The sequence below is a fragment of the Erinaceus europaeus genome, unplaced genomic scaffold, assembly GCF_950295315.1.
Source record: "Erinaceus europaeus unplaced genomic scaffold, mEriEur2.1 scaffold_509, whole genome shotgun sequence".
Classification (NCBI taxonomy): domain Eukaryota; kingdom Metazoa; phylum Chordata; class Mammalia; order Eulipotyphla; family Erinaceidae; genus Erinaceus; species Erinaceus europaeus.
In genome coordinates, this window is record NW_026647479.1 from 72,795 (window position 1) to 86,337 (window position 13,543).

General features: G+C 38.6%; 1 protein-coding gene, 1 non-coding gene and 1 pseudogene across 3 annotated transcripts in view; all 3 read left to right on the top strand.

Moving 5' to 3' along the window:
* AP1G1 (adaptor related protein complex 1 subunit gamma 1) overlaps positions 1-13,240 on the top strand; it is a 64,605-nt gene extending 51,365 nt beyond the window's left edge. For both annotated transcript variants that reach the window (XM_060184047.1, XM_060184046.1), the window contains 6 exons: positions 2,113-2,168; positions 4,959-5,072; positions 6,317-6,457; positions 8,522-8,576; positions 12,839-12,961; positions 13,112-13,240. In XM_060184047.1, the coding sequence (XP_060040030.1) occupies positions 2,113-2,168; positions 4,959-5,072; positions 6,317-6,457; positions 8,522-8,576; positions 12,839-12,961; positions 13,112-13,225 (603 nt within the window). In that variant the 3' untranslated portion in view covers positions 13,226-13,240. The remainder of the gene's footprint in view (positions 1-2,112; positions 2,169-4,958; positions 5,073-6,316; positions 6,458-8,521; positions 8,577-12,838; positions 12,962-13,111) is intronic.
* On the top strand, positions 741-844 carry LOC132536350 (small nucleolar RNA U3; annotated as a pseudogene).
* LOC132536351 (small nucleolar RNA SNORD71) lies at positions 5,335-5,420 on the top strand. The gene has a single exon (XR_009547962.1). It is a non-coding gene; the product is annotated as a small nucleolar RNA SNORD71 (small nucleolar RNA).
* Positions 13,241-13,543: the final 303 nt, after the last annotated feature.

Here is a 13,543-nt window from a genome sequence, read left to right on the forward strand (position 1 = left end):
CAAGGGTTCCAGGACTGGGGGAAGTAGGGGCTCTATAGTGGAGATGTGAGGTTCCTGCTGTCTTAGGGTTCAAAAAGACAATCGATAGTTAATATTATCATTACATTATTCGTTAATTGGGTTAACTTTGAAAAACATGATTTTTTCAAGGTCCATCCAAGATAGGCTGAAAACGGTGAAGTCACCATTTTTTTTAAAATAATTTATTTCTTTATTGGGGAATTAATGTTTTACATTCAACAGTAAATACAATAGTTTGTACATGCATAACATTCCCCAGATTCCCATTTAACAATACAACCCCCACTATGTCATTCATCATCCTTCATGGACCTGTATTCTCTCAACCCACCCACCCACCCCAGAGTCTTTTACTTTGGTGTAATACTCCAATTCCATTTCAGGTTCGACTTGTGTTTTCTTTTCTAATCTTGTTTTTCAACTTCGGCCTGAGAGTGAGATCATGCCATATTCATCTTTCAGTTTCTGACTTATTTCACTCAACATGAATTTTTCAAGGTCCATCCAAGATCGGCTGAAAACAGTGAAGTCACCATTTTTTTTTATAGCTGAGTAGTATTCCATTGTATATATGTACCACAACTTGCTCAGCCACTCATCTGTTGTTGGACACCTGGGTTGCTTCCAGGTTTTGGCTATTACAAATTGTGCTTTCAAGAACCTATGTGTACACAGATCTTTTCGGATGGGTATGTTGGGTTCCTTAGGATATATCCCCAAAGACTATACTTTCAGGGATCATTTCTATAGTATGATACTAGAGGATATATCCCCAGGAGAGGAATTGCAGGGTCATAGGGTAGGTCCATTTCTAGCCTTCTGAGAGTTCTTCAGACTGTTCTCCATAGAGGTTGAACCAATTGACATTCCCACCAGCAGTGTAGGAGGGAATGACCCCACACCCTCTCCAGCATTTGCTGCTGTTACCTTTTCTGATGTATGACATTCTCACAGGAGTGAAGTGGTATCTCATTGTTGTCTTGATTTGCATTTCTCTGACAATCAGAGACTTGGAGCATTTTTTCATGTGTTTCTCAGCCTTCTGGATCTCTTCTTTGGTGACTATTCTGTCCATGTCCTCCTCCCATTTTTGGATGGGGTTATTTGTTGTCTTGTTGTTGAGATTTGCAAGTTCTTTATATATTGTGTTTATTAGCCTCTTGTCTGATGTATGGCATGTAAAGATCTTCCATTTTGGGACGGCTCTCTTGGTTTGGGTAGTAGTTTCTTTAGTTATGCAGAAGCTTTTAATTTGATGTAGTCCCATAGGTTTATGCTTGTCTTAGTCTTCTTTGTAATTGGATTCTTTTCATTGAAGATGTCTTTAAAATTTATGCGGAAAAGAGTTCTGCCAATATTTTCCTCTAAGTATGTGATAGTTTGTAGTCTAACATCCAAGTCCTTGATCCACTTGAAATTTACTTTTGTATTTGGTGAAACAGAGTGGTTCAGTTTCATTCTTCTGAATGTTTCAACCCATTTTTTCCAACACCATTTGTTGAAGAGACTCTGCTTTCCCCATGTAATAGTCTGGGCCCCTTTGTCAAAGATTAGATGTCCATAGGTGTAGGGGCTTACTTCTGGGCTCTCAATTCTATTCCACTGGTCAGTGTGTCTATTCATGTTCCAGTACCAAGCAGTTTTGATGACAATGGCCCAAAAAATATTATTTTAAAGAGTATTTTTGATCAATTCTCCCAGAGCGTGAAGGATAGAGGAAAATGAATCCCAATTCTGAGTCCTAATTCTACCAGGAATTATTACCAAATGTTATGTATACACATAAAGTTGACATGAGAGAACTACTGCAGTTCCAGTAGAGGTTATGAGGACACAGAACTTTTGTGGTGGGAACTGTAGGGAATAATACTCTTACTATTTTATAATTTTGTAAATCAGTATTTAATCACTAAAAACAAAAAAAAGAATATGAATTTTAAGTGTTTGTCTTCAAATTTTCCCCCACCAATCTTTCAAACACCCAGCTATAACCTTTAACTACTTTATATCCATCAGAGGTCATGAAGTTATTGTTAAACAAAATAAATACTTAATTGTCCTAAGTTTTTTACTTATGTTATTTCTCTTTAGGTCTTAGCCATAAATATCCTGGGTCGTTTCTTATTGAACAATGACAAGAATATTAGGTATGTTAACGGGGGTGGGGTGGGGAGGGAGCTTTTATTTTGGTATATAAACTCAGTGATTTTAAGAGTGACATTGCTCAAGATCACACATGTATTAATTGATATCTAACTATATTAAGTGACTCAGGATTTCTGTTTTAGTCTGGGCTTAAAATATTATAAAGAATTTTAGGATTAGGGCTGGGGAGATACCATAATGGTTATGCAAAAAGCTTTTCATACCTGAGGCTCTAGTGTTCCCAGGTTCAGTCCGCAATACCACCATAAGCTTGAGCTGAGCAGTGCATTAAAAAAGAAAGAAGAGGGGGTCAGGGGAGTCATGTGGTAGCGCAGCAGGTTAAGTGCACGTGGCGCAAAGTGCAAGGACCGGCTTAAGGATCCCGGTTCAAGCCCCTGGCTCCCCACCCGCAGGGGAGTCACTTCACAGGCGGTGAAGCAGGTCTGCAGGTCTTTCTCTCCCTATCTCTGTCTTCCCCTCCTCTCTCCATGTCTCTCTGTCCTATCTAACAATGACGGCATCAATAACAACTACAAAAAAAATAATAACAGCATGGGCAACAAAAGGGAAAATAAATATAAAAAAGAAGAAGAAGAAGAGGGGGTCAGGTGGTAGCGCAGCAGGTTGAGTGCATATGGCTTAGAGCGCCAAGGAGCGGCCTAAGAATGCCAGTTCAAGTCCCCAGCTCCCCACCTGCAGGGGAGTCGCTTCACAGGAGGTGAAGCAGGTCTGCAGGTGTCTATCTTTCTCTCCCCCCCTCTGTCTCCACTCCTCTCTCCATTTCTCTCTGTCCTATCCAACAACAACATCAACAACAATAATAACCACAACAAGGCTAAAACAACAATGGCAACAAAAGGGGGAAAAATAGTCTCCAGGAGCAGTAGATTCTGTTGCAGCCACTGAGCCCCAGCAATAACCCTGGAGGTAAAAAAAAAAAAAAGAGTAAGAGGGGGTCCGGTGGTAGCGCAGGGGGTTAAGCTCACTTGGCGTGAAGAGCTAGGACTAATGTAATGATCTCGGTTTGAGCCCCCAGCTCCCCACCTGCTGGGGGATTGCTTCACAAGCAGTGAAGCAGGTCTGCAGGTGTCTATCTTTCCTCCTATCTCCATTTCTCTCCTATCCAACAACTACAACAGCAGTGACAATAATAGTAAGAACAACAATGATAAACAACAAGGGGAACAAAAGGGAAAAATAGCCCCCAGGAGTAGTGGATTCGAGCCTCAGCAATAACCCTGGAGGGAAAAAAAAATTAAGGAAAAGAAAAAGAAAAAGAATTTTAGGCTTTGTCTCTTTTAATTTTTATGCATTTTTATACTGTAAATCAGAAGTCAGCAAACTATTTTCTATAAGGACCAGATGGTCATTATTTTAGGCTAAATATTTTTCCTCATGACATCAAAGTAGTTACAGTCTGTATGAATAATGAGTATGACTGTTCTGACAAAAACTGATTTCCAAAAACCAGATAACAAAAGGCTTGATTTTTTTTTTTTATTTTATTTTAGGCTATAGTTACCTGACACCTGCTCTAAAAAGAAAGTATAGCATTTTAGCTTGTAAATTTAGATTGTTATGAACTCTAGTTATTTTTTTAAAAAAGTAGATGAGTGGCCAGAGAGATTGCTCAGTGGGTAGAGCATAGGCTTTTCAGGTGCAGTCCTCTGCACTATTTATGTTTGAGTAGTTCTCTCTCTCTCTGCGTTCCGTCCTCCTCTCTCTTCTGTCTTGTTAAATAAATTCATTTGCTTTAGAAAAGAAAAAGTAATTTATCAGTATTATTTTTACAGTTTCCTTTATCCTATATTCTTATATCCTGCTTCTCTCCCTCCCCCCCCCCCCCCGTTTCATTTTTTAGTTAGGAGAAAAAATTTGTTACCATGTTAAGTATGAAAAATTGTGGGAATAATTGTTGTGATACTCTTAATTATCCTTTCAACATGATTTTTTATGTGTTGCTAGATATGAAACCTGGTCTCAAATTCAAGTGCTGAATCACTTCCCTGGCCCAAGTTTTAATTTTAGTTATTTTTCCTGAGATAGTGGACAGAGATAGATAGACTATGGGAAGCAGTGCTTCACCATCCATGAATTTCTCTTTATTTTATGTTTGTTGTTATTCTGGTATGGGAGATTCAACTCAGGGCCTCATGCATACAAGGCAAGTGTTCTGCTAATGCCACTTAAAAGATTCCCTGAAGAACTTTTAAATACTTAGATCTTAAATTTTTATTGACAATTTTGTTACCTTTATTTAAAAAAAGAAGCAGATAAAATATAAATGGAAATAATTTCTTCTTGTATTTTTGGATTCAAGCCTGAGAAGATATCATAAATGTTTTTGTTATTACTGTTATTGCTGGGGCTTCACTGCTCCAACATGACTTTTCAAATATATACAGAGAAAGATAAAAGAAGGAGAGAGAAAATGAAGGAAACCACAGCTCCAAAGCTTCATTCAGTGCAGTGAGAACTGGGCTCAAAGCTGGATTGCTCACATAAAGCAATCTGTTATCTCAGTGAAATATTTTGCCATCCCCATGTAATTATTTGGAAGAGTTAAATGTAATTAACCATGAATGCAAATCTAAATTAAGTCTACTCCTGCTTGCTACTATTTTATATTTATAGTATTTCCTTAGTCTTAAAATGCTAAAGTTTGTATACTCTCCTTTTTAATATTTTTAAATGTGCACTTTGCTTTAATCTGTGAACCTTTTAGGCAGAAGAAAACTGCCTTGGATTTTTTGCATTTTAACTCTGTTCTTTTGGATCTTTATTATACATAGATATGTAGCTCTGACATCTTTGTTGAAGACTGTGCAGACAGATCATAATGCAGTACAGAGGCACAGAAGCACAATTGTGGACTGTCTAAAAGATCTGGATGTCTCAATAAAACGGTAACGAATTATTGATATCCCCCTCCGTCTGACATTTGATAGTAATTTTGAGAATGTTGACATTTATTTTTAGGCATTATTTTCACTAATGAACTCTGAAGTACAAATCCTTTTTAAAAAAGGTTTGATAGAAAGCTTAAACCACTTAAGAAAAGGCCAGTAAGAAATACTTAGGTGCACACAAAATTTGTCTTTGCTTTTTTGATAACTAAAACAGACACAGACAAGGTGGGTAGTTACTTAATAGAGATGTACTGTGCTTAGTGTGTTGGAGGATGAACATACAGAGTGATCCATCGGCTAAGTGTTTTATCACAATGCTGAAGCTCAGATTGCTGACAGCACACGTTTATCACAGTACTTAGACTCCAAGATACTAGAGGCACTATTTTTCCTAAAACAGTGTACCTTAGAGTGAGTATTAGGCAGCAGATAGGACATTCAGAAGACATCCTCTTTTGTACTCTTTGACCAATGTTGCCCTTTTATTCCCGTTTACCCCAGAACTTGGTAACTACCACTCTGGTTTGTGTAGTCTGTTTCTCTGAATAAATTTTACTTAGCGCGTGTGTGTGTGTGTGTGTGTGTGTGTGTGTGTGTGTGTGTGTGTGTGTGTGTGTGTGTGTGTGTAACTGTAGTGGTCTGGGAGTTGGCGCAGAGGATAAAGCATTGGATTCTCAAGACTGAGGTCCCAAGTTCAATCTCTGGCAGCACATGTACCAGAGTGATGTCTGATTCTTTCTCTCTCTCCCCTCCTTTCTCATTAGTAAATAAATAGTCTTTAAAAAATAATAAATAAATGTAATTGTGGATTATTTGTCTTTTTTGACTTATCTCACTTAGCTCAATAACCCTTAAGGCTTATTTTTATTCTAATTTTCTGTATATCATATACTTGAGAAATAATGTTATTATTGGATAGTAATTTTATTGCCTCTCCTAGAGACTATTAAATATTCTAAATTTCAGCTTCACAGAACAGTAGCCTTTTGGACTCAAAGATCTTTTTTTTTTTTTTTTGTCACTAGTAAATTTTATAGAAAGTTTGAAGAGTACTGAATGGAGATTCAAATATGTTAAACAATTTTTGGTATCTTTGGTTATTTCATGTACAAGAGTTTGAATCACAGGATGTGCATAGATGTTAACCCACCTGCCAGTTCTTGAGTTACAGAGAGAACTTACTGTGGTCTTTATTTTATTATCACTGTAACTGTTGTAACTATTTTTTCCTCCTCTCTAAGGCGTGCTATGGAATTGAGTTTTGCCCTGGTAAATGGAAATAATATTCGAGGCATGATGAAGGAATTACTTTATTTTCTGGATTCATGTGAACCAGAATTTAAAGCAGACTGTGCATCTGGAATCTTTCTTGCTGCAGAAAAGTAAGATTTTATTTTTTCCTTGATTGGTAAAAGATACTTGAAATTTTGAAAACATTTTGAAGGCCTGGGGGAGATACTTATAAACATGTTTTAAATTTGTAAAATGGGGGGTCGGGCAGTGGCGCAGTGGGTTAAGCGCACGTGGCACAAAGTGCAAGGACCAGCATAAGGATCCCGGTTCGAGCTCCCGGCTCCCCACCTGCAGGGGAGTCGCTTTACAGGCGGTGAATCAGGTCTGCCGGTGTCTGTCTTTCTCTCCCCCTCTCTGTCTTCCCCTCTCTCTCCATTTCTCTCTGTCCTATCCAACAACGAACAACATCAACAATGGCAATAATAATAACTACAATGAGGCTACAACAACAAGGGCAACAAAAGGGGGGAAAAATGGCCTCTAGGAGCGGTGCATTCATGGTACAGGCACCGAGCCCAGCAATAACCCTGGAGGGGAAAAAAAATTGTAAAATATATTTTAAGTTCCCAACTGGAAATGAATTTTGAAAAGGCCATTCTAGCCATCATTTCTAAATTATGCTAATCTAATAGCCAGGTAGGGTGCATGTAGTCCAGGTTTGAAAATGTTGATGTTTGTTTTTTGGCCATTATTTTCACAAATAAATTCTGTAAAGTAAATAATTTTAATGAAAAAATTGACAGTTTAAATAAACCAGTTATAGAATGCCATAGGGGAAGCTCTGGTGTCACGGTTTCTGTCCCTCTCTCTGTCATTGACTTAAATTAAAAGTTATCTCAGGAGTGGTGAAATAATGAATACATGAGGCCCTGGCTGCAAAGAAACAAAAGCAAAAAAACCCCACCAAAAACAAACTTATTTTTACAGAGCACTGCTCAGCTCTGGCCTATGACGGTGTGGGTGATTGAACCTGGGACTTGAGATCCTCAGGCATAAAAGTCTCTTTGCATAACCATTATGCTGTACCCCCACCCAAACAAATATTTTTTAAAAAAATATTTATTTATTTATTCCCTTTTGTTGCCCTTTTTTTTTTTACTATTGTAGTTACTATTATTATTGTAGTTGTTGGATAGGACAGAGAAAAATGGAGAGAGATGAAGACAAAGAGGGGGAGAGAAAGACAGACACCTGCAGACCTGCTTCACCACTTGTGAAGCAACTCCCTTGTAAGTGGGGAGCCAGGGGCTCGAACTGGGATCCTTTCGCGGATCCTTGCGCTTTGCGCCATGTGCGCTTAACCTGCTGTACTACTGCCTGGCTCCCTAAGCAAACATTTGTAACGTGTTAACACCCCCCAAAAGAAAAATTAAATCTCACATTAAGAAAATCTCTATCTGTTCTTTAATGTCTTACCAATGACCCCCCCCCTTTTTAAGAGAAAGTAGAGTTAAAGCATTTGAAATGTATTTTTTTTTTGCATTTAAATTGTTTTTCTAAATTTGGGGAGATAATAGTTTACAGCCGACAGTAAAATGCAGTAGTTTGTATATATATATATAACATTTCTCATTTTCCACATAACAGTAAGACCTGAACATTTTGCCCCACCTTAGAATCTTAGAATTTGGTGGTATGGTCATTGCTTCTCTTTCCATTGTAAATTACAGTAAGTTCCATGAGTTAGAAAATAGTTCCATTATTATTATTATTATTATTATTACTATTACTATTATTGGCATGAATTTCTGACTTATTTCCTGAAAAACTGGAGATTAAATTTCTTCACCTTACTCTTTTATGGCAATATTATGTGAAATCTCTAAGTCAAATTTGAAATATGACTGAGCTTAGAAATTACTATAGATTTTTTTTTTTGAAAGTTTGATTGCATTGGATCGACCTTCTCGTGGTGCATCCCGTGTGTACCCATTCATTGGGGAAACTGACGATCCTTCCTAGTCGACTGAATCCACATGGATCCCAGTCACTTTCAGAGCCAGCAACAAGCAGCTCCTGACAGCTTTCAACCTGACGCTGTTGACTGGCTACGGAAGAAGGGCAAACGCTAGAAGAAGAAGAAGAAGAAGCACAGTCTAGTTTACAGATTTCTGGGTTGTTTTTTTTTTAACTTTGTGTTATTATTTTCTCAGGTATGCACCTTCCAAACGGTGGCATATAGACACAATAATGCGTGTTCTTACAACGGTAAGTAGCTTTCTAGTTAATGCATACTACATGCTGGGATGTGCTGATTATGAGGTAAAGCCCTTGCTCTGTGAAACTTACCTTTTAGTATGATGGGGATATTCACAGGGAGATACTGAGTTACGGGAAAAGTCACGATATACTTCTTTCTGTTTGTTTATTTGTTAATATCAGAGCTCAGCTCTGGCTTCTGGTGGTGTGGGGGATTGAACCTGAGACTTTGGAGCCTCAGGCAGGAGAGTCTGTTTGCATAACCATCGTGTTATCAACCCCCTACTATGACCTGCTTATTTCTCTGCAAAAATGCTTCATAAGTTATCTGACAACTTAATATATACTAGTCCTTCAGGAATGGGAACTTGCTTTCAGAGATGCTGGGTGGTGACACACCCAGTTGAATGAATGCATAAGAACCCAGATTCAAGCCCATAGCCCCTACCTGCACAGGAGCAGCTTAACTACAATAATAATAATAATAATTAGTTTGAGAAACACTCATTAGTGAAACTGACAGGCAGCTGAGGGGTGGATGGAGCAACAAATCAAGTATTTTAGGTAGAATAGGCAGGGGACTCAGAGAAGGAAAAATTTAAATAGAGAATTTAGTGAAATGAGCCTACAAAGACTTGGCAGATGAGTGTACTAGTCAGAGGGAACAATAAGTGCTCCGAAAACTAAAGATAACAGCAAAGTTGACCCACTAGTATAGCAAAAGCAAGTAAAACCAATAGGGAAAAAGAGGCAGCAAGTGGTAGAATTGATACAGGGGCTAGCAAATGTGAGATCTTGGAGGAGTTTGAATTTTATTTTGAATATGAAAGGAAACCATTGTAGAACTCTATATAGCTAAATTTATTCTGGATTTAAAGTTCACAGCTTTATTGAAAGCTTTGAACTCAGGCAGCAGAACTGAAATTACAGAGGAGAGGCTGAAAAGAAAATATAGAAGCAGGTCCTATGCGCTATTGTTGAGTGATACTAGTATTTGATGGTGGGCATGGTGTGTTAACATATATTTAAAGGAGTGTGAACTTGTACATCTAAAACACAACATTGTAAAGTACTATTACCCTCAATTAAAAAATAAATTATAGTTTTATAACATGTTATTTCAATTTCTATGATATTTTTCCTGGATTTTAATAATCCTTAGTATATATCATTGGTTTAATAGATGGGATTAGAAATCTAGGAGTAGGTGGCTGGGCGGTAGCATAGTGGGTAAGAGCACATGGCTCAATTTCAAAGACTGGCAAAAGGATCCCGGTTCAAGCCCCCGCCTTCCCACTTGCAGGGGGAGGGGTCACCTCACAAGCAGTGAAGCAGGTCTACAGGTGTCTTTCTCTCCCCCTCTCTGTCTTCTCCTCTCTCCATTTCTCTCTGTCCTATCGAACAACAGCAGTAACAATAACAACAAGGGCAACACAATGGGAAAAATGGCGTCCAGGAGCAGTGGATTCATGCATGGTTCAGCCACCAGGCCCCAGGCAAAAAAAAAAAAAAAGCATAATTACCTGTGCCTGATTATGTTAACAGAGGTGGATACCATAATGGAAAACAGCTGCATATTTATTTGACCACATTAAAACTAAAAAATTAGGGGGGGCAGATTGGTGGCACACCTGGTTGAGCGTACACATTACAGTGTGGCAAAGACCTGGGTTCAAGGGGGCTGGGAGGTAGCACACATAGTACGAAATGCAAGAACCAACTCAAGCATCCCAGTTTGAGCCCCTTGCTCCCAACCTGCGGGGGGGGGGGGGTGGGGGTGGTGTCACTTCACAAGCTGTAGAGCAAGTCTCTCCCCATCTCTTATCTTCCCCTCCTCTCCCAGTTTTGCTCTTTCCTATCCAATAAAAAAATGGTGGAAATGGCCTTCAAAAAGCAATAGATTCATAGTGCTGGTACTGAGTTCTAGCAGTAACCTTGGAGGCAAAAAAAAAAAAAAGGGGGCTCTGATTCGAGCCCCTGGACTGTACCTGCAGGGGTGAAGCTTCACAAGTGATGAAGCAGTACTGCAGGTGTCTCTCCATCTCTCTCCCTATCTTCTCCTACCCTCTAAATTTTTGGCTACCTCTGTCCAGTCTTTTTTAAGAAGATTAAACTTGTACAGCATAAGAGACAATATCTTTAAGCACACATGGTGGAAAACCCATGGAAGGATTTTCCATGGATTTTCTGGAACCGGCACTAGGATCCCGGTTCAAATCCCTGGGTTCCCACCTACATAGGATTCACTTCACAGGCAGTGAAGCAGGTCTGCAGGTGTCTATCTTTCTCCTCCCCCTATATCTTCCCCTTCTCTCTTGATTTCTCTCTGTCCTATCCAACAACAATGACAGCAATAATAACAACAATAACAACGACAATAAACAAGGGCAACAATAGGGAAGAAAATTAATTGAAAAGAGAGACAAAATCTACCAAAGTTAAAATGCAACTACATATATAAAGTCCCAGGTTTGATCCCCCAGCATCATTTATGCCAGAGTTAAGCATTGAGCTGGGCAGTGGCCCACCTGATAAGAGTGCACGCATTTCCATGCACAAGAACCCAGGTTTAAGCCCGTGTGTGTGTGTGTGTGTGTGTGTGTGTGTGTGTGTGTGTGTTTGTGTAGGGGTGAATGGAAAAGGGAAGAATATGGCTGCTGGGAGTGGTGGGGTGTGTAGGCATCAAGCTCCAGTGATAATCCTGGTGATAAAAAAGAAAAGAATGGGAGTCGGGCTGTATCAGTGTAGTGGGTTAAGTGCAGTTGGCACAAAGCACAAGGACCGGTGTAAAGATCCCGGTTCGAGCCCCGGCTCCCCACCTGCAGGGGAGTTGCTTCACAAGCAATGAAGCAGGTCTGCAGGTGTCTGTCTCTCTCTGTCTTCCTCCTCCTCTCTCCATTTCTCTCTGTCCTATCCATCAACAACGACAACAATAACTACAACAAAAAAACAATAAGGGCAACAAAAGGGAATAAATAAATAAAATATTTAAAAAAATAAAATAAAATAAAGAAAAGAATAGGGAGTCAGGCTGTGGCACAGCAGGTTAAACGCCGGTGGCGCAAAGTACAAGAATCGGCATAAGAATTCAGGTTCGAGCCCCCAGCTCCCCACCTACAGGGGAGTGGCTTCACAAGCGGTGAAGCAGGTCTGCAGGTGTCTATCTTTCTCTCCCCCTCTGTCTTCCCCTCCTCTCTCCATTTCTCTCTGTCCTATCCAACAAGAACAGCACCAATAACTACAACAATAAACAAGGGCAACAAAAGGGGATAAATAAATAAATAAATTTAAAATAAAAAAGTACTCTATTTTTGGAGCAGCAAGATTGTTTACTTGTGTAGTGTCTTTACATTGTCACATATATGATCCAAGTTTCAGCCCCCATTATACTAAAAGATGTTTTGGTGCTGTTGTGTCTTTCTGTCTCTACCTGGGGCTGGGGAGTGTTTGGGGGAAGGGGAATTGACCAGAAGTGTCAAGGCCCAGGCGATGACAATAAATACATTTTATTGATTTGTACTCTTTTGTTTTGATCTGATATTTTTCTTTTGCCTTTTAATGCCCTGCATTATATTAACTGATTCTTGAATATTTAACCAACCTTTCATGGCTAGAATAAATTCTGTATGATGTAGATTATAATTCTTTTTTGTCATTTGATTTTGAGAAGATTTTTACAACTTGATGCGTGATGCTCATGAGACACTGGTCTGTGGATCTTTGTAATATTTCTTTGACCTTCATGTTATTTAGTAGTGTATTGGTTTAATCTGTAAACATTGGGTAATTTCTCATTTATGTTTGTGTTACTGATTTCCAGTTTGATAGTGTATGACTTCTGTTATTTTTAAGAAATTTTATGGCCCAGGATATAGGTCTTGATAAATGTTTCAAGTTAACTTGAGAAAGTGTGAAATCTTTTGTTGTTGCATGATGATATCTATAAATGTCAGATCATATATGTACTTTCACTTAACACACTCAGCTTTCTTCTATTAGAGAAGAATATAATCATAATTTTCACCATTTCTCCAAACTTTTCCCTTTCTGTTTGTGTTTCTTAGCACAAAGTGTATGCTTGTCTCTTAAGATTTTTACTTACTCATAAGTAAATATATTTTTAAAAGACCATGAAGAATGAAAAGTGTATAGAGTAGATAATTGTAATAGACTGTCTTTGAGAGTTTTACAGTAATATCCTTTTAATAATCATGTAATCATAGCTAATATGGTATGTGCTTCTTGGAGTAACCATGTCCATTTCATTTTAGGCAGGAAGCTATGTTCGTGATGATGCAGTTCCCAATTTGATCCAGTTAATAACCAACAGTGTCGAGATGCATGCCTATACAGTCCAGCGTTTGTATAAAGCAATTCTTGGTGATTATTCTCAAGTAAGTATTTCATTTGCCTTTCTTTTTATATAGAGGGAATATATTATTATTACAGATGCCCTACATTTGTCCTAGTTTTTATCTTTGATTAGATGCCCTATAATTTGTATTAATTATTGTGACTTTAAATGGTGATTTTCTTTTTCGTAGCAACCTTTGGTACAAGTAGCTGCATGGTGTATAGGGGAATATGGAGATCTTCTTGTATCTGGTCAATGTGAAGAGGAAGAGCCTATTCAGGTATGTCTTGTCACTCTTGGCTAATAGGAAAGAAAATTAGTTTTGGTTATAAGGAAGTAGTATTTTATGAGTAAGTGAGGTTGATTCCTTGGAAAACTTTTATTTTTTATATTGATTGGTTGACTGAAAGTTGAGAGGGAGAGAAACTGAGAAGGAAAGACACCTGAGCATTGCTCTAGCACTACTGAAGCTTCCCTCATGCAGGTGGGGACTGGAGGCTTAAACACAGGTCCTCACTCATGTTAGCATGTGAGCTCTACCGGGTGAGTAATCACCCTGACTGCCACCTTGAAAACTCTTGTTGTTGTTGTTGTTGTTGTTGTTGTTGCCCTTTTTTTTTTT